Raw genomic sequence first — 22267 nt, 5'->3', positions numbered from 1 at the left:
ACTTTCTCTACATGAGTTTCCCAAATCACAAAAACTCAACATATTCCTATGAATTTTCTTCTCCCCCCCCCCCAGGGGACATTAAAAATCTTAACGTAATCTTAATTTTTCAGGGAAAAAAATAATATGTGATTTCCCTGTTATGTCAATACAGCCGCTGACAGTGTTGAGTACAGTAGCCTTTTTATTTTTTGGCCGGGAAAGTAGTCACCGATCACCTTCTAATTGAACGCACAGTGGACATTTTTATAATCTGGCCTCACAAACTGATTATACAGAAACCTAAAGTGGTGAATAATTGAACACCATTAAAAGACTGGTATCCCCCTTTGGTCTGCTTGCCACTGACAACATAAAGAATAAATCAGTACAGTTATTGTAGCTGTGTTTCTTTTTCTGGTACATTGTACATATTTTGAGGTTACAATCTTTCACTGTGGCTAAGCTGTGTAGCCAGTTGCACACAGTTCTTGCATGATGCATTATTTCAGATTAGAGAATTTACTGAAATGCAATGCCAAAGAGCATAATCAATACTTCATTATATTTATGCTCCAGGGATGTCTGAAGAAAAATATACATAAATCTGCTTCTGTACAAATGCTCTACTATGCAGAAAATTAAGGATAAACTCCACTCTCCAAACGCAAGCCCTATTCTGTTGCCAATTTCTCCACTAGAGGGCAGTATTGACAGAAAGAAAATTTCATTTTCTATTTTCTTGTTAACAATTTTATCATTAAGTTTCCTTTCTGTGGCTATACTTTTTGTTGGTCTGAACAAAAATTACTTTTCATGTTTCTAAAGAGTATTCTGAATATTACCATGGTTCTCAACTGGAACTAAGCCTTGATCTTCTTAGAAAAAAAGATTGTTGTACAAGTAAGCATAATTAGTTTCCATGTTCCATGTATCAAGCAACGAAAACTGCACGTGAAGATAGTTATCTAAGAGGAAGAAAATATGAGTTTCATTTATTTATTTTCTAAACTGAAGTCTAAAACAATCACAGAAACCATTTCTGCTTTGACACCACAGAGTAGATTTAAGGAACCCTTTTTAATGAGCATACCAAGAAGATAGAAACTTGCTGGTGAATTTACAAATTAACGGCACGTTCTCTATTGAAAGCGATGAGAAATAGATGACAGAATTTTAAATTTCTGGAATCATAGGTTAAAAGCTGTTCTGGATAAGAGGCTTTTTTCCTGACAGAAGAGTACTAACTCATTATATTCCGATCATCTTGCTTTAAACGATGAAAATGTAGAGAATGTCAGCCCTCATCTTAAGCTCTCGTGCATGCTCTGTGAGGAGAGCAGATGCTGTGCGCCAGTGGGTGGAATGGCTCCTACAGTACCGTCCAGCGTTATCACTAGCCACATAGAACCGCTGGCTGCCCTGCCCTCTGAAATCCCTTAAGGCTTATGGAGCTGATGCCTCCTTTTCCTTGGCAGACGACACAGTTGATTTTTTCCTCTGCCTGTTACCAGTTCTGTTTTGCACTACCAGACATCCTCTATTTGCTGTTTCAGTTGTTCTTTTTTATATTATCTACCTTCTGCTGTTTCTTCCCTCTTGGTTTCTTTACTTGCCTTTCTGTCTTTTCTGACTTCTCTATCTTCTCTTGTGATTCTGCCACATAGGGTCATAAAGGCCCTATCTCCAACCAAACAAACAAATCTTTCCTTTTCTGTTTTGCATGGGGCTCTCTTAAACACAAGTCACAAACCTACCTCAACGTTCTTTTTTTTTTGGGGGGGGGGGGGAATCAAAACCTGTACTGGGAAGATTCTTTCTTAGCTGCCTAAATTTGTTTTTTGTTTTGGTTTGGTTTTCTTTCTGAGTTTGAAGCTTTTCTGGATTCTTGGGGGATAGTATTATCCCTAATGTAAGGTAATCAATGTTACACTTTGCCACAAGTAGCAAAATGTACACTATAGCTCTCAGTGTCACAAATACTGATGGAGCTCCCACTGTGCATTAGGTAGTACTTTAGGTGCTGGGGATATGGTTACCACCAAGAAAGATACAGTGCCTGCTGGTACTGAGCTTACAGTTTAGTGTGGAAAGCAAAAAATAAATAAATATTAGCAAGTGTGATGGACGTTATGAAAGAGGAAGTATAAGGATGTGATGGTAATATACAGTAAGGAGTTTAACTAAATTTCACATGGGATGCATCTCTGTTACCTGAGCAACTGCCTCATCACTCATGCACTCTGGCAGGTAAAACAGTCCTTCAAGATTGATGGTTAAATTAGAAGAGGTTAGCACTGTGTAATGTTGACAAACCCACTAATTTAATACAAAATTCCATTCCCATCTAGTTTCTCTGAATTGGAATGGTAATATAGGGGGAAGGCAGTTGATAGGTTTTTGGATTTTTTTCCTAAGCCATGACACTGTGGTCAATTGGGAGAATATGTGCACATTCTAAGCTTGAATATTTGAGCATCAATTCAAATAACATCACCCTATTTCAGACTTTCTCAAAAGTGCATCACAATTATATGTATGTATGTGTGTATGTACATGGTTTATTTTTACTTTATATCAGACATTATGCTAGTTGTGTTAAATTTATCATCTCAGTTAATTTGCCTAAAATAGATGTTAGCTATTATTATTATTGTTCCTATTTTTAGAATAAGGAAACTGAAGCTTAGGGAAATTAAGTTGCTCATGATTATCCAGCTAATAAAGGGTAGAGCTAAGATTTAATTCTGGTATGTCGATCCTAAAGGCATCATTCTGCTACTTGGAGGTGAGGAGAAAAGGAACTGGCAAGGTCAGCAGAAGATTATATATAAAATGACTTGAGTAGGATTTTCATTAAAATTCCACACATAAAATTTTAAATACCTCTTTCCAAAAATATTTTACATTTTTAAGAATTCTTCTAACTAGTTACTACAATTTTATCTTGGCAACATTGCAAGCTTCTAAACACTGCATAATTCTAATCTATTTCCCTGAAGATAATTTTTATAATTATTTATGAAGGTTTTTTTTTTGGTAAAAAGAGACTTCCAGCAGTCGTATTTGTACATTTTAAACAACTTATTCAATATTTAACCCTACAAATAGTTATTTTCACGAAAACTGAATAAAGTTTTTTCCAAACTGCATTCTTGGAAAATTAGTCCTATCAAAAGCTTTACAAATAAAAAGAAATTCCATGATCAATTGTGGGAAATCACATTTTATTTTTTTGAGATTCACAACACACACTAGCATATTTAAGGCTCCTATATAAAGGCCTACAGCATAGAAATCTGTTTATATTTATATATACCAGTGTTTCCCAAATCCACTTGTCTATGTAATTCTTTGTGTATGAGACACCCAGTACCATCTTGAGGAGCTAGTGCTCTGTGAAGTATATCATGAGAGACCCTGATGATAATAATATATTGAAGGCACAAATTATTACTGTTTGGAATACTGTATGACTTTGGTGAAGTCAAGTTCTCAGAGTACATACTGAGGACACCAACATATCAATAGTGCCCCCCAGTATGAGGCAGCCAATTCACTGGGGTAGAGATCGCAGCTATAGTCATGATGGGATTGGAAAATGGTACCAATGCTTAGCAGTAACTAGTATCAACAAGGCTTATCAGCATCTATTGTCCCCACTGGGAGAGCTGTGGTAAGGCAAGCCTGGTCTCATTTGCCTTGGCAGGCAGGGAAGAATGTGATAATCACTGAAGGGTAAAATTACTTAATTGTGTATACTCTATAAGTAAAGCATTTTCCTGGGACTCCCAGAAATCAGTGGGTGATATATGGGGAGCCATAGCAATATAAATTATTCCTGTTTGAGATATTATGTTATCTCTGGGCTTGTACATTTTTATTTGTTTCCTCTGGTTTGGTTCTTTAGTGAAAATATGTTACATCTTCGTTGTAAAGCTGTAGAAATAGCAGAATAGGCAGATACTTTAAGAAACCATCTGAATCAGCCCTATGACACGCCCTCCTTGATGTATTCATATTCTTTAAACACGGAGGTGAATATATTAGAGAGAATATACTCTTAAGAATCTGATAGCACAGAATAGAACAGAGGGTAATATTTGAAGGCCATAGTCCTAAATGGGTATTTTCTCCAGGTGAACCAACCTCAAGGTGAAAAGCAGCAAGTCATAAAAAATAATGATCAATCGGGAGGAGGGAGGAGGGTTAAATTAGAAGTATGGGATTAACAGATACACACCACTATATATAAAATAGATAAACAGCAAGGATTTACTGTGTGGCATAGGGAACTATATTCAGTATCTTATAATAATCTAAAATGGAAAAGAGTCAGAAAAAAATATATGTATGTATAATTGACTCACTTTGCTGTACACCTAAAACTAACAATATTGTAAATCAACTATACTTTAATAAAAAAAAATAATGATCAATCTATTAGACCATACTCCCACTAGTTGGTCCATTGAAGATATCTTTTACTCAGTCTCCTCCCTCCAGAGCAAGGGAAGGAAAGATGCTATAAATATTGAAGTGTCCAGAGTTTCTGATTTGTTCGAATCCTGGATTACCTCCTTGTCTCTCAAACCACAGCTCCTTTGACCAAATCAAAACAAGGACTCTACTAATACTGTCACCACAGAACATCAGCGGCAAATCACTGCCTGTCAGGTGTCCATAGTTTGGCAAAGGCCAGCTTGGTACTGGGCATTGAGTTTCTGTCTATATTCTTTCCTATACACTTTGGGGGTAGGAACATCCCTTTCCTTCCCAGAAGAAGAAACCACTCTGAAAGATGAAAATGCTAGCTCTATCTTCCAAGACTCACTGTATTTCCTAATAACCTCAGCCCTTCTAGATGGTCTTTCATTTCTGGTCCCTCCATCTATCTCAGCCTACTCCCATACCTGCACCCTCTTTTACAGGTAAACACAACCAGGGGTGAATTCAGTCTGCTTCCTTCAGAGAGGCATCTCCCTCACTCTCTCTCCTACTCTCATGCAGCCATTCTATCTAAAATTACAATCAGCAAATGACTTAAGTCATCTGTTTATCTTGGACAAGTTCTTTACATTCCTTTTAATGCTACCCAGAATTATATACACATTTAAATATTTCAACCTTTCTGGCTTGTATTCAGCTTTTGGCTTACTATAGAAAACAGATCTTCTCTTTCCGTGTATTTTCTATATTATATTATTATAACTCAGTTTGTAAGGGCAGATTTTTCTCTGGATTTTATGTGTAAAACTATTTAGAATTTTATCTATATTTTCCAGAGATTTACCCATATCATGTAATCTACTATCATCACAGGTTCAATTCTTATAGATATTCAATAAACACACAATGAAAAAGGCCTTGTCTTATCAATGTTCTGCAAAACCTTTGCAACAAAAATACATATTATTTGTATGATCATGATTAGTTTTGTTTTGGATCCTTGAAATTTGACACTAAGAAAGCTCTTTGCAGGTGTCTGTGATAAAATTCCATTTTCCTTCTACTGTGAAAATATTTTTCCTTTGAAATAAATATTATTTCAATTATTTCAAATACTTCAATTTCCCCATTATCACTTCAATTTTAAATAAGTTTGATGGACTAGGTATGAAGCACTTGATCTTTCTTTCTTTTTTTCCTTCTTTACCAAAGAAATTATGTTTCTGCTCATTTTCAAAGAGAGATCTTCAAGATGCTTTCCCCTTGGTGACTGACTGTTTTGAGTATAAATATCTCTTGGCAAATCCCATGCAATTATGTTGTCAGTAAAACAGCTTGTCTGTCAGTATTGCAAGTAAACAGACCAACAGTAGAAAATTTGCAAGCTTGGGAAAGATTTACATTTGTAGAGAAATGAGAATTGTATTCCACTCTTCTCTTCAAAACAAACAAATATGATATTTTTATGGGCCCCAATAGTATACAATACAGTTTTAAAATTCTCTTTGTGATAATCTTATCCTGAGTGATCAGGATAAAGGAAAGCAAGTGTCAGCCTGCATTTGGAGAAATGTTCAGCAAATTTTATTAGGCTTAAATAACCTTGAAAAAGAAAACAAAGTGGCACTGAAAAATGTCTAGAATTAAATGTTAAGTTTTGTTTTAAATGTACAATAATCCAGAAATAACTTTGTATAGGTCAGGAACCCTTGACCGATGAAATGGTTTGACTTCTCTAAATAAGATAGAGCAACTGAGACAATAAAAATTAGATCAACACTCTTTTATTTCTAAATAAAGAAGTAGCCCATCAATGAGCAACATTTCACACAAGCTGATGTAGAATTCTTGAGTGAATCCCCTGTATTAAAATAAAGGGGTGGTTAGGGAATGTGGAAGGCATTTTAAGAGACTTAAGTCCCAGATAGAGAATGAGGCTTATTTAGTGCACACCCTGCTTGTTCAGATGATAGTTTGGGACTCAGTTTGACACCAATGACTTCTTCCATTAAAAAAAAAAAAAAAAAAAAAAATCCAAGCAAATAAGTCTAAACTGAAATTAGAGCAGCCAAGCTAGAGTCTATGAGGGATTATAACTCTCCATTATCAACCACATCTATCCTGAGAGAGAAGGCTACATACCACTTGAGCATCCATCTTTGAATCTGGGAATTATAGGGTGAAGGTCCTTAGTAGCAAATCTTTTCTTCCCTTATTGTCCAGAACAGCCAATAGATGGACCATTTTTTCTATTTAAAATGTTTTTAGTGTTCAACACCATCAAAGCATATGGGTAGGCAAAACCAGGTAGATGGTCCAGAAGCCATTTTGCTCATTTAGTTCATTTAGATCAGTCTCATCTTTTAGTCTTTTTCATGTCTTTACCTATCATGGCATCTTCATAACCACCAATATTATCATGTTCCTAAAATTTTTGTAAGCAGATTTCTAAATTTCTAAATGTCATATCATAGCAGTGTGGCAAAATAATATTTCTAAATATGCATTGAAGCCCCTCAGGCCCTCGATGATTTTGTGTTGTCCCTTGATCCTTCCCTAGACTACTAGAGCACTGAAAATCATTGTCTCAGGAAAGAGAGACACAAATAGAAAAGCAGCTTACCCAAGAAAAGATTTTGATAGTTCACATTGCTATTCCCAAAGAGAACTTAATGCTGAATAAAATTTTAAGTCCCTGAAATGATACATTTATAACTCCCTGAAACAGATAAAATTCTTAGGATAGAGAAACACAAAATGGAAGGAGTAGATAACAGAATCACTGTGGACCCCAGAGAAAGAAGGAATCCAGATCCTAATAAAACACTCCAGATAGCTTTAGGGCATCTGAGAATGGAAAGGACTCGTGTTCCCCTTTCCAACGTATTGGGGTTGGCCTAAAAGTTCGTTCAGTTTTTTCCATACGGTGGCTCTAGTAGCTAACTTCATTCGAAAAAAATTTGTTAGAATGTATTGCGACAGCTGCCATATCAGCGTGCATTTAAAAAAAAAAAAATCAAAACTGGTGAATTTTTGTGTAGCCATTGTAATATTGAAGATGGAAGAAAAAAGCAACATTTTCGGCATCTTATGCCTTATTATTTCAAGAAAGGTAAAAATGCACCTGAAACGCAAAAAAAAAAAAAAAGATTTGTGCAGTGTATGGAGAAGGTTCTGTGACTGATCGAACGTGTCAAAAGTGGTTTGTGAAGTTTCGTGCTGGAGATTTCTCGCTGGATGAGGCTCCACAGTCGCGTAGACCAGTTGAAGTGGATAGCGATCAAATTGAGATATTCATTGAGAACAATCAACGTTATACCACACAGGAGGGCAGCCGACATACTCAGAATATCCAAATCAAGTGTTGGAAAATCATTTACACCAGCTTGGTTATGTTGATCACTTTGATGTTTGGGTTCCACGTAAGTTAAGAGAAAAAACCTTCTTGACCATATTTCCTCATGGGATTCTCTTCTTAAACGTAAGAAAAATGTTCTGTTTTTAAAACAAATTGTGACGGGCGATGAAAAGTGGTTACTGTACAATAATGTGGAACAGAAGAGCTCATGGGGCAAGCGACATGAACCACCACCAACCACACCAAAGGCTCATTTTCATCCAAAGAAGGTGAGGTTGTGTATATGGTGGGATTGGAAGGGAGTCCTCTATTATGAGCTCCTTCTGGAAAACCAAACAATTAATTCCAACAAGTGCTGCTCCCAGTGAGACCAACTGAAAGCAACACTTGTTACCATCAGGTAATGCAAGACCACATGTTTCTCTGATGACAAGGCAAAAACTGTTACAGCTTGGCTGGGAAGTTCTGATTCATCCGTCCTACTCACCAGACGTTGCACCTTCAGATTTCCATTTATTTTGGTATTTACAAAATTCTCTTAATGGAAAAAATTTCAATTCCCTGGAAGACTGTAAAAGGCACCTGGAACAGTTCTTTGCTCAAAAAGACAAAATGTTTTGCGAAGATGGAATTACGAAATTGTCTGAAAAATGGCAGAAGGTAGTGGAGCAAAACGGTGAACACATTGTTCAATAAAGTTCTTGGTGAAAATGAAAAATGTGCCTTTTATTTTTCCTTAAAAACTGAAGGAACTTTTTGGCCAACCCAATAGTTTAGAGAAGACAGCAGGACTCCAGGGAAGAAGTGACATCATGTGTGTACCAGCAGATAAACCTAATTCAAGTGTAAAGTAAAGGCAATGGAATAATCCCCACATCCCACCCTGACTGCAGGATTATCTTAACAACAGCAAAACACACAAGAAAATCCACACTCAAAGATCTTACAGTCAAGAGCATTAGAGCATTTACCTATATGATAAATATAGTTATGTTAATCATATATTGGTGAAATCTTTAACAATCTTCTATGTTTTCATATCAATATTGTATTGTCTAAGAAAACCAATTGCATACCTTACTTATTTATCAGTTAAACAATCAAACAAAAATGCAACAAAAGTGATGATTTCTTGTACCATCATTTATACCTGGCAGTGCCCTTTAAGAATGAACACTGTACAAAAGTTGCCGATGACCTTCTGTGCCTTATAACCTGTGTACATACAGCCCTCTACGGAAAGCTGCTTTCAAGAATTGAAGTCATTCCCAGAACTTTCCACATGCTTTAGGTTGCCAACTAGAACCAGATGGTATAAAATCCTGAGTAATTTATCATAGGTGAATTCTGCTAAACAATTTACCTCAAACACATTACAGATTGTCATTCTAGGCATCTCAAGCAGCAAACTTTAAATGAACATAGGTTCCTATGGTTTTCTGAATGATCTCCAGGATCAGACAACCTAACAGAACTGGTGAGTCAAATAACTTGATCCCATTCAGTTAGGATACATTTCTAGTGATGTAAGGGGACTGAAAGAAGTACAAATAGTCCTGCTGTATAGCAGACCAATGTGTGGTTGCCAAATTTGTATTGCAGTTCTACCATCTATAACTAAACATTAATTCAAAATTTACACATACTTCCATATTTTCTTCTGTCTAATTTCATAGATTTTATTTTTTTAACATGGAAACTTGGTCTCAATGGTTACCGGGCAAAATCTGAGTCATAATCATAAATCATATATTTTTTGTAGAACATATACATTTGTGACTATAATATGAATTAAAATATCTATATTAAAGTGAACTTAAATTGCTTACCCAATTATTCACGTATTTCATTCATGGACTTATTGAAACTTTCTATAAGCTTCCTTGTAAAGTCTTCATTTATCATATAGATCTTCTGTATCCTTGTCACTCTCCCTTTTTCCTTTTCCTTCTCTCCTCTCTCACTCTTTTGCTCTCACTCTGTGTGAATCTGTTTCTTTCTGACTAGCTCTGTCTTTTTAACCATTCAAACTCCAGTCGGGTATCAGAGAAAACATGTGAAGAGGGTAGTTTCAAATTTGTACTTTCTCCCCCTGACCAAAAATCATACAAAACATGTTTATGAAAGCACTTTTATTTTATGTCACCAAAGAAATAAAGGTCATCTGAAGTCATTTTTTAGTACTAAACACCTTTAATAAGGCAGCTCGAGGATCATTTGTATGTGTGTATTTGTAACTGAAGTATATTTTTCAACATCTGATACTCACACAACCTGTGTAAGAATCATCTGTTTACTTTTCTAATATACTGATGTCTCAGATGCTCTTGTGGCAAAGGTGCCCCTTTGGGAAGGAGCAGAGGGATCTGAAAGTTTGGTATGCAGCTCAGATGACCTTTATATACACTAACATGTGAGAACTGATGAATCTTTCCTCATGTCTTCTTTTAAATACACACCTTAACAATCACAAGAAACCCTAAAGGTGGAAGATGACATGCTTTTCTAGGCAATCAATTGGTGCAGGGTGTTTTATTAACCTAGAAGGCAAATCTAGAGAGGTTGAGAGAGTCCCCAAGGTCATAGAACTTGAAAATGGTTGAGCAAGAAATTAACCCCAATTCCATCTGATTCCGAAGCTTGTTTCATTCCAGAATCTTGGGTTCCAAACTAAACTAAACTAACTAGTTCTTGGGGGCTTAGAACTCTTAAACTTTCAGAATACTCTTATGTTTTTTTTTAATTTTTATTTTTTTAAGTTGAAGGATTTGGATGAAGTTATTATCCCCGGTGCTGTGGAATTTGGACTAAAGTGTAGTCTAGAGAAATTATGACTTGACTGAAGTCACAGAGCTAATGGTGGACCCAGGGAGTACACAGTGTTTGAACTCTTATTTAGTGGTTCTTTCAAACTTATTTTTTATAAGTTGAATAATATAGTTATTTCTCAAGTCTTTGTAAATACTGTACATTCAAAATTTTATGTTCTGGCTCTGGTACCACATATAATTACGAATCCTGCCCCCCAAATATTATACTATAGTGTGGATTTAAAAAAAAAAAAACAAAACAGAAACTACATGTAGAGAGTACAAAGTAGGCAACCAGAAGTCATCTATATTCCTTACCTTTACTATCACTGTGACAGTAGCAATACCAGGTGGCATTGTTCCATAAATATCAAAGGCCTCCACTAGAAAAGTGATACTTGCTTCCTGGTCTGGAAATGCCTCATAGTCCAAACTCCTTAAAAGGGAGAGTTCTCCTGTAAATGGATGTAGTGCAAAAAAGTGCTTCACTTCCGGACTTCTTATCCGATAAGATACATTTGCTCCAAGGTCAACATCTTTGGCCTGTAACAAATTAAGAAGAAGAATGGTTATATCACTGCCATTGCCAAAATAAAGAAATGCAAGACTGATGGAAGTCATGTGTCAGTACCTAGAATAGCATGAAATGAATGATGATCAAAAGGCATGTTTCAGAGAGAAACATTTTTTAAAGTAATTTACCAGATAGAGGGAGAGGGAGAGAAAGAAAGAGACCAAGTCAGAGACCCATGAGGTTTTGTCATTGTTGATCTCGTTACTGTATCTATTTTATTTGAAGAAATCACTAATTAAAAGGATCATACCACAGTAAAGAAATAAATATTGTCATAAATGATTGCTTATTATTTCCTGATGATTGTATAACCATGAAAAATAATACCTTAAATAAAAATAAATAGTAGTGTGTGCTTTCCACAAACATAACAGGTTATTAAAGGGCTATATGAAAACTAAGGAAATATGTCTTCTCACAAAGATCCTATAATACATTTCTAGAGAACACTCTATTATACCTCCCTTCTTTTAACTAATACTTATTGAGTGTGCACAAGGTGCTATAGAGATGCACAAGATGAATAAAAACAAGATACCTACCCTCCAGATTACTGTCTCAAAGAAGAAATAAGACAGAAATACCAAAATAAAAGGGATACATGGATAGACCTAGAGACTGTCATACTGAATAAAGTAAATCAGAGCGAGAAAGACAAGTATCATATGATATCACTTATATGTGGAATCTAAAAAAATGGTACAAATGAACTTATTTACAAAACAGAAATAGAGTCACAGATGTAGAAAACAAACTTATGGTTACCAGGGGGAAAGGTTGGGGAAGGATAGATTGGGAGATTGGGATTGACATATACACACTACTATATATAAAATAGATAACTAATAAGGACCTACTGTACAGCACAGGCCTCTATTCAATACTCTGTAATGACCTATATGGGAAAAGAATCTAAAAAAGAGTGGATATATGTATATGTATGACTGATTCTCTTTGCTGTACAGCAGAATCTAACAGAACATTGTAAATCAACTATACTCCAATAAAAATTTTTTTTAAATTCTCATTTCCAAAAATAAAGTTTCCCAATCATTAAAGCAAAACAAAAAACAAACAAAAAACAGCTGAAAAAACAGGTTTCAACGGGAAGTCTTATAGATGACTCTTTCATTCATTTCATTCAGAGACTGGCAAAGGCAACTCTGGTAGAGGAAATGGGATGCAGCAAGGATAGAGTGGGGAAGGTCAGGGTTTGTTAAAAAATGCATGCAGTAAAGCAAACATCTTTGTGAATGTCAGTCTTGGCCCCCTCCAAACAGTTATCAACATCACAATGGGAAAGATACTGTTAAAGCACAGATTTTATGATGTCACCTTCCTGCCTAAAAATTCTTCTTGTTTTCCATTTCATTTTGGATCAACTCCAATCTCCTTAACATGGTGAGAAGGACACATATATTTTCCAGCCCTTTAGCTCCTCACTCTCTCCTCTCCTCCAGGATTTTGAGCAGGTTCTTCCGATGCCTTGAATATTCTTTTTTCCCCTTGAATAACTCTTATTTGCCCCTCAGTTCAAAATTTAGAAATAAACTTTCTCCAGGAAACATTCTTTGTTCTCAAGATTAGGTTAAAGGGCTCCACCTGTGATCTCCCAGGTTCCTTGCATTGAGGACCTCTATATTAATTACCAGTTACTTGTCTGTTTGCTACACCAGACTGAAAATTCGATGAAGGCAGGAAATCTGTCTTGTTCATGTTCGAATCCCCAGAGTCTAGCAGAGGACTTGGCATGCAGTAAGCACTGAAAATATGCTTGTTGAATAAAGGAATGAGTGAATGAATAGATGAATAGAAGAATAAATGGAGAAATAATGGCCCTCTCCTTGGTCAGCATCTGCCTTTTTTAGATGTATTAATGTTTACTAAGTAAACACATATTGAGTTAAATTATGGAAGAAACACAAGTTCTTGAAATGCATGCTAACAAAATTCAAGTTGTAGATTGCAGGTTGAGAAAGGACTACATTTTTTTCTTACAAAATACACTTTATAGACCACCTATGTCAGAATTAAAGAGGTTGTGGTTAAAATGCAGATCTCCAGGCCAATCTAACCTACTGAATCAGAATGTCCAGAGTTTCTGGTAATTTATTTGAGGACTGAAAAAAAGAGGCTTAGCTATGAAGACACTAATAAAAAGGAGAGTTAGACTTCTGGAAGGATGCCAGTTGTGTACGGAAAGTGAAGAAGATATTACAAAATAATAGGTACAGCAATATCCTATTTCTGTAAAATATGAGGCAATTCTATACATATATATTTGCATATGAATGTATATATATATGTACACACCTGCATACATGTATATTTATATATATATGTAAATAGTTACTTGATACTTGTGTGAGCACAAACATAAATGTAACAGAATACACATAAAGTTTAATACTGAGTAACTTTGGAGGTACAAGGTGAGAGACTATTAAGTTTTTTTTTTAAATAGTCTCGTATTGTCAATTGTTGCAATAAATATTTAGCATTACTTTTGTAAATTAAAAAGAAATCTGTTAAGAAGTGTTACTCAATTTCTCACAAAGGCAACTTTTCTCCCTTTAAATTTTGGTATATCTCTAAAATAGGGTTGTTAGATAAAGCACAATATGTAATATTTGAGAGATGCTTATATTCAAATTTACTCATTTATCTGAAATTGAAATTTGACTGCATGTGCTTTTTTTTTTTTTTTTAATTTACTAAGTCTGGCAGCCCTACTGCAGCCCTACAGAATGTCAAATCTTATACAGAATTCATGAAATAATTGCTTCTTCCACACACCTCTATTTGAAGGAAAGTGGTCCCGGCTGGCAGATTCTCTTCAACGATGACAGTATATGTTGAATTGGTGAACACAGGACTATTATCATCAATATCCAAAACCTTGATGGCCAGTGTTAGAGTTGAATGACGAGGGTGTACCGCTCCATCAGTTGCCACAACAACAAGTTCATAGTAGTCCCTGACTTCTCTGTTAAGCTTCACTGCTGTGTAAATGCTCCCATTGGATGTGATACGAAAAAGATTATTGAAGTTACCCAAACTGTAGTGTACTTGGCCATTTATTCCAGCATCAGGGTCTGTTGCCTAAATAAAATCAAAAACAAAGGAATTCACATAGTACTCTCTGTTATGATTTTTTCACATTACATTTTGTAATGTTGCCCTGCCAGAAGGGGATAGTTAAAGAATTATGGCATCTTTCTAACCAAATATTTTTTTCTCTAGGGAGAAAATTAAAGAGATAATGACAATGTAGTACAAAAGTCTAGAACATGAAAAGAAATATACTATAGTTTAATCGATATTCTTCATTCAAAATGAACATAACATAATTTGATATCAGTAGAAATAACAATATTATATTATGACAGAAAATTCACATTTCAAAAATATGGAATTTTTCCTGTATTATCATTTCTTTAATAGATTTTGAATTCTAAAATTTAAAAAAACACACTTAGTTTTTAATTAAACATAACTGACAACTTAAGATTTTACAGCTTTTTAAATTCAAGCACTATATGTGTATATATATGTATATATATATATGTATAAGCACCATATATATATATAACTGCATTTAATCTGCCTGATGTTCTTATGAATAAATATCATTGGTCCCATTCTACAAATAAGAAAGCTGTGGCTTATGCACTTTAATTATCTTGCTTAGGATTTCACAAGAAATAAATATCTCAGTGCCCCAGTTCTTAGTATAATGTCTTGCATATAAAACTACTTAATAAATATTTGTGGAATTAATGAATGTTAGAATAAATTAATGCAAAGAACTGAGATTTAAAACTAAACATGTTCCAAAACCCAAACAGAAGTGAAAGTATAGTAACTGTAAAGCAACTGAAAAGGGCTCTTCTTTAATATTAGAATACAATCTCCAAATGATAACAGAATTGTTGATGCTATGATAAACCTATTGTAACTGAAAATTTTATGCAATATTAAATCACTTTGCATCAAATAAAATGGGTAAATTTTGAGTGACTATTCTTCTGATGGAGTGTTATGAGAATTAAAATAATCTAAAACTCAATTAATTGGAATATAAATTATGACATTTCATTATCAAATACGGTGTATTTTGTGCTAGACAATTCTATGTTATTGTTTCTCAAAGAAATTGGAATGAATCTTAGCATCTATAAAATGTTACATAATTATGCCCCAAACTTCACTAAGGAAAGGAAGGAAAACAAGACATTTGGCTGCATTATGAGCCAGGGACACAATAATCACTTAATATCTACAAAGCCTGGGATGCAATAGGATGTATTTTGAACAGCACACGAGCAGATGTATATCCACCTTTACAAACACTGGGGAAGCATGTGGGGTGGGTTTGCTGAACACTTGTGCCTTGTTTGAAACGATAAAGCCCAAGATGTCCATAACTGCGCTCCTTCTGACTGTCATAATGCCAGACATTCCAGCAGGATTTGTCCCTTTTATTCATCAAAACACAAATGCCCCTGGGAGGGCATTACCTCTGGAGTTTTAAGCCTGAGAAAAGATAGAAGAGTAATTGCAGGAATGTCTGAAGAGGACAAAAATACTGTAAAAGAGTTGAAGAGTTTCCATAGACATATTTTCTTCTACTTTTACATTTTTCCTAGAATTTGTCTTACAGATTATTGACATATTAGTCAAGCTGGTCATCTTAGTGGAAAAAAGAAACAACAATACTGCCACATCCCTTCCAAAAAAAAACCAACCAATCAAAAAAAAAATGTAATTTTTTGTCTTAAATCACTGCTTAAGTAAATTAGAAAAATACAATCCAATAACGTAAGTAGGTCTTATTTCATTAAACCAACACTCTTAAAAATTTCAGGGACTTTTTCTGTCTGTGGGTATTTTTATGTAATCCATAATTTAAATGATTCTTGCTCAAGATATATTCTTATTTATCCCCATATTAGAAGATTTATTATGATAGAATGATTTAATTTGATTAATATGGCTGTGTATGTATATGTGTGGGGGGGAGGGGAATGTTAGGTATGTATCATACTATGTATGTACAGCTACTTAACTAATATCTCTACTAGGACACCTTATGCATATCATATGAGTTTTCCATTGTTGCCATAACAGATTACCACAAGTTTAGTTGTTTACACATTGCGAGTTTATTTATAGTTCTATAAATCAGAAGTTCAACATGGGTCTCACCTGGCTAAAACCAAGGTATGCATAGGTCTGTATTCCTTTCTGGAGGCTGTAGGAAAAGATCCATTTCTTTGCCCATTCCAGTTATTGACAGAATACAGTTCCTTGAGGTTGTAGGACTGAGATCCCCACTCCCTTTTTACTTGTCATGTAAGCACAATTCCCAGCTTCTAAAGGCCACCCACATACCTTTTCTCTTGGCTCATAGCACACTTCTTCCATCTTCAAAGCTAGCAATGGTGGGTCAATTCCCTCTCACACTTTTTGAATCTCTCCTTCATCTATCTCATCTCTCTGATCCACTCTTCTATCATCCTCTTCCACTATTAAGGGCTTAGATGGCTACAATGGGCCCACCTGGACAATCCAGGGTAATCGTCCCATCTCAAGGTTCTTAACCTTATGACATCTACAAAGTTAATTTTGTTATGTAAGGTAACATATTCACACATGGGATGTATTTGGGGGATCACAGTTCTGTCTACCATAGAGTCAGAAGCTTAACATGTTTCTAATTGAAGTTTTGATTATTTCTATTCCAAATCTTTGTCATCTCCAATTCCCCTATTCCGCTAAATGGTTCTTCCACTGACCAACAGATTACATAAGAAATAAAGAAGATGTTCCTGAGATCTACTTCTTCTACCTTCTCAATTATTTATTTCTTCAATAATTTCAGAAAAGCTTATTTTAAAGCTTTTCTGAAATTCAGTAATTTCAGAAAAGCTTATTTATTTATTCAATAATTTCAGAAAAGCTTATTCTCAATTATTTATTTATTCAATAATTTCAGAAAAGCTTATTTAATACTATGTATGAGGCTCAGCTCCAAGCTGTGAGATACATTGGTATATTAGGTAACAAGGTCCAAGATATGGCATTTACAGAAAAATCCCTATTCCATTTATAATACATTGTTTCCAATGTATGCAATATCTCAATCCTAACCACCTTGGCCCAAGCCACCATCAACTGTGGCTTAGATTGCTAGATTATGTCTTTATTTTCTTTTCAGTTATTTCCTTTCAGAGAGATCTTTTATAATAGATAAATGACATCATTCCTCTTAATATCCTTCAGTTATTTCCACTGCCTTCAGCACCATTCAAAGGTTTACCATAACCAAGAGTTCTCCTACTAAATGTTACTTTCACTGTGTTCTGGAATAATGCAGATCTCTCCAACCTCCAAATTTCTCCAAAGCCTCTGCCTAGAGGGCTTCCGCTATTATTCGCTAGGCTAATACCCACTCATCTTTCAAATGTCCATTTAAACATCACTTCCTCAAAGCAGTCTTCTCTGACTCCTGAAATGTAAATGAGACCCTCCTGCTATACATGGCAAGAACTCCATATACCTGTAATTCATATCACTTTTACTAGATTTAAATTATAGATTTATTAATGTGATTATTTGTGTAACACTTGTCTCCCTTCTTACAAGTGGGAAGACTGTGATCATCTTGGCGGAACTACTGAATCCAGGTCTATACTGAAAAATATCATTTTTATAAAGTACAAAGTAGTATTTTGTTATGACCTAGATAAGAGTATGATAATAAGTAAATATCTCTGTATTTTTAATATTTTGTAGAGTGACAAAGAGGGACTATGTAGGTTAAGATGGCGAATGACCTTGATATATAAAAAGAAATTGCTACCTTATAGAAGTGCTGTTTAGTTTCAGTGTTTCCACTATATATATTTTTCGATATCATTAACATTGGTATGTCACTTGTTCCCTCTAGGTCTCAGATATCTCAACTATAAAATAAAAGATGCGAAGTGGAATAGCAGTTTTGAATCTCTTTTCCTACCATTATACATGTCAGAGATGAAATTCACAAACATGGCACAGATCATCAATTATAACATGAATAAGAAGATAGCTGTTGCATAATTCTCTGCAATCTAGTTGCAAAGCCATTATTCTGTTCCACTGAATAAAACATATAAAAATTTAAGTGAATCAGCATTGTTATAGATGATATACGCCAATAACTAGTATTAGAACAATGCAAATGTAGTACCTACGTTGGTAACAAATGACTTGGAAAAGACCTCACATTTGATCAGAACAACCCATGTTTGCAAACTACTGGGCTAGAGGATTGTTAAAGGAAACTTGCTCTAACAGGACATTAAGATATAAAAACAAACTTAATTTCAGAATGAGTCACCTACAGTGCTTGCATCATGTTGGTATTTCCCAAACTGCTGCATTAATCATGTTTTCCCTTGTGAGCTTCCCAATACACAGTAGCTCAGAGAAGTGTTGCATTAAAAGATACTCTTTCACTGAGGATTGTTGAATGGGAACTTCCCCTCTCCAGGCTTCAACTTGCCAAGAGGAAGGACATTTTAGCAAGAAAACTGCTCTCTCTGCTCCCTCCCTCACTCATGAGTGGTGAATTTGATGGAAAGAAATGGGTAAACACACTGCCTCCTTTAACATCTGATGTTTATAAGGATGTCATATGATTTGCTGGTTTTGCTATATGAGCTCTTTCCCTACGAATAAGACCTACAATTTCAGTTCTGCCTGAGGCTGTGTAGGTAAGTTTAATCATGGGGTAGCATTTACCAACCCATTTGTCTCTCATTACTAAACCTCCTTCCTTTCAATATCAGTTTCACCTATTTGCCAGAATTTCATGTCTCTCACTGAATTGGTTTGAACCTGGGCAAGGTATAGGATATTAGTTACTGATAGTCCCAAACCCCAGGGGTGTTTATACCTCAGTTCCCAAACAAATTTAGTCATAGACTCTTTTTCATTGTTGTTTGTTTAGCAAAATATTTACTAATATCTTGAGGGACATACAGTTTTTTAAATACTGTTATAATTCAATGAGCAACACTGGGAATAAGGCCTTCTTTTAATAATCTGTCCATGATATTTTCACACAATATTTCCACTTGATACTTTTTGTTCCCCATGACCCATCACTTGAAACTAACTACCTTAAGTTAATAGAATCAATGGGGCCTACTCTCAAACATGTCAGGGTCCTTAACAGAGTCTACAGTAAAATAATAAATGGCAGAGAAAAGATAATCAGAAAAATATATGCTTTCAAGAGGTCCAATGAGAAATTTTTTTTTTTTTAACAATGGCTTAAATTGATAGAAAAGGCCATGGAGGGAGAAGTAAACATTGAATTTTAGTCATGGTTTTGATAAACTAACTTTAGGTGCTACATTTCATGGAATGTTAGTTAACGTCTCTTATGATGCCGGGAAAAAGTGAGGGGAGACGGAGAGAGAAGGGGAGGTCTCTGTTCAAATAAATAAATTTGGGAAATTGGGATTAAAGAAAATTTTAAATTTTTCATTACTTCAGAACTTTTCAAGTGTCATTAATATTTTAATGAGCAAGGCAAAGTTCTCAAGGGGAGTAATGTATGCACCAAATTTAAAAACCCTGAGTAATAGAAATCCTTTCAACTGAACTATAGACAGAAGTCCAAACTCCTATGCGTGAATTAATTCCAACCTACATTTCCAGCATTCTCTTACTATTCACTGTCCTGTATAAACACTCTGCTCAAGTCTAAGCAATTTTCTACATTTCCTTAGGACTCAGCATACACTTTTTGACATTTTCTTCAAGCCTTGCATTGGTGATTCCTTATTCACCTCTGAAATTCCAATCCTTCATCCAGTCTTCAAATCCTAACCCCAATTCAATCTCTCCTAGGAAAATGTCTAGCATTTAGAGATAGATCATTTTATAAATTAGAATTTTAGGCTTGACAAATGCTTTGTAACATTACTTTTTTTTTTTTTGGCCACACCACGCGGCGTGCGGGATCTTCCCCACCCAGGGATCCTGTGCCCCCTACACTGGAAGCGTGGAGTCTTAACCACTGGACCACCAGGGAAGCCCGCATTACTTTTTACTTACACCTTTTCCCCACAGCCATAAGTCCTTTGAGAATAGAAGCATATCTCATAACTCTTCATTTATTGAATTTTTCAAATGTACAGCAATCTTTATCGTACAGTGGGATTATTTGTTGAGAGAAAATATCCAAACACATATTCAACAAGGGGACTAAAAATAAATATTAGATGGGGCATTTTTATTAATAGGGTTTCATAATTTTAAGTCAGCTTAAGTATAAAGTGTAAATAATATATTCAAAGTCAAGTGTACACACACACACACACACACACACACACACACACACACAATGTTTTGACCCGATTAACTACAACTTAATTCACTGAATGTCTAGCTTCCATGAAAGGAGGTATATTTGATGCTCATGGAATAAAAGACTAACATTCTATAAGAAAGTGCTCTAAAAAATTTAAGGTAACTCAGACACACATCTAATAGAGACAAAGGAACTAGAATGTTTGTAAAATGCAGGATTATTTGCTTCCTTTTCTGTCTCCTAATTAATTGAGGGACATAAATAAGGTCATGTAAGTTAAGTGATATGGGCTGGCTAAGCAAGGTAGTTTCATTTACTTAGTATTATAGATGAGTATGTACATGTTAGAAAAGATAACCAAACATAAAATCCCTTATTATCAGCAATACTGTCAAGAAGTTTGCACTGATGTTTAATATCTAACCAAGGAGCTCAGTGTGTGATGCTGTAATGAAAACATTTATCTTCCTAGAAATCAATTAAAAGTTAATTAAAATTGTTAATAAGAAAAATCACACATCTCTTCTCCCCTTGTACTACATCAAAGCAAAAAACAGTAATAGCTGCAACTTTATAATCATCTGTCCATGGTTAACACATTTGTAATATACACCTTACCATGGGGCCTGACTTGTGGCTACTTATTTGTGAATGAGTATTGTTGGGAAATTGGCTAATAGTCTGTAGTCAAATAAAGACCTCACTGGACAAAACTTTGAATATTTGCTAGAAAAACTTCTGGAAAATCTTAATCACTAAAATCAAAGTTAGAATACATTACAGACAACCAAATAATTATTACTTAATAAAGACAACAGATCATGTATAAGGGTATTTATTGACTATTCTTTGAGCACCATTTTATAGCATATCACTTGAAAAGGAAGCAGGGAAAAATATTTCTTACACATTATATTTACCCCTTTTGTTCCCTCATTAATTTTTAGAGTGGTCTACTATACATGCTTTCCCATCAATAAACATGGAAGCCCATTACTGGGATACCTACACTGGGAGTTACAAATTCTACAGAGATTTAAAAGTATGTCTTTATGGGTGGAATATACTGGGATAAGACCTCAAAGGAGAGTCTGATGTCGGCACCCCTTCCGTTGAGAAGTCTCTGGGTAGATTACTTATTATTTTTTCAATGATTAATTCTAATTTAAAATATGTTTTATACTCATATCCATTCAGATTATCTAGATATAAAATAACTTCTGTTTATTCTCACAAAAATCAGGTCTATGCAAAGAACTTTGAGGACAAACATAAAGTATAGCTATTAGAAAGGTGTGAACTACCATGTAGCACCTAATTAGCCCAGTGTGAAGCTGAGAGGGAGCTTAGATCCCTTAGTTTTTGCTTGTCCTTCACAGCAATTTTTGAGGCTGTGCACTCCTGTCTCACCTTGAAGCGGGAACCATAAAAGGTGTTGAGCAGGGAGGTCAGAGGGAGAGGTTGGGAAGTGCATCCTTAATGACATTACTAGTAGAAGTACATTTTTAAAATTACCTGCCAACTTCAAAAAGGCATAAAATAGTTGTCATCTTTATTTCTTTAAAGAAGCTGAGCTATTTCAAGGGCTGTGATTATCAGTGTAAAAGGGGAGAAGCAATTTAGTGACCCTTGATGCTGGTAAATGTTTCCTCTCTCCACACCTATTCATTACTGAACAATGGCAAACAGACTTACTGGCTAGAAGGTAACAAGTGTATTTGAGTTCAAAT

General features: G+C 35.0%; 1 protein-coding gene across 1 annotated transcript in view; it reads right to left on the bottom strand.

The window, feature by feature from the left end:
- The window catches only part of PCDH15 (protocadherin related 15), a 1145650-nt gene that overhangs the window by 167447 nt on the left and 955936 nt on the right, over positions 1–22267 (bottom strand). Inside the window, exons 22-23 of the mRNA XM_068548948.1 lie at positions 13967–14272; positions 10915–11139 (exon numbers count right to left, since the gene is read on the bottom strand). Of these exons, the coding sequence (XP_068405049.1) occupies positions 10915–11139; positions 13967–14272 (531 nt within the window). The remainder of the gene's footprint in view (positions 1–10914; positions 11140–13966; positions 14273–22267) is intronic.

Source organism: Eschrichtius robustus, chromosome 7 (genome assembly GCF_028021215.1).
Source record: "Eschrichtius robustus isolate mEscRob2 chromosome 7, mEscRob2.pri, whole genome shotgun sequence".
Lineage (NCBI taxonomy): Eukaryota > Metazoa > Chordata > Mammalia > Artiodactyla > Eschrichtiidae > Eschrichtius > Eschrichtius robustus.
This window is presented reverse-complemented; position numbering and strand designations above follow the sequence as displayed.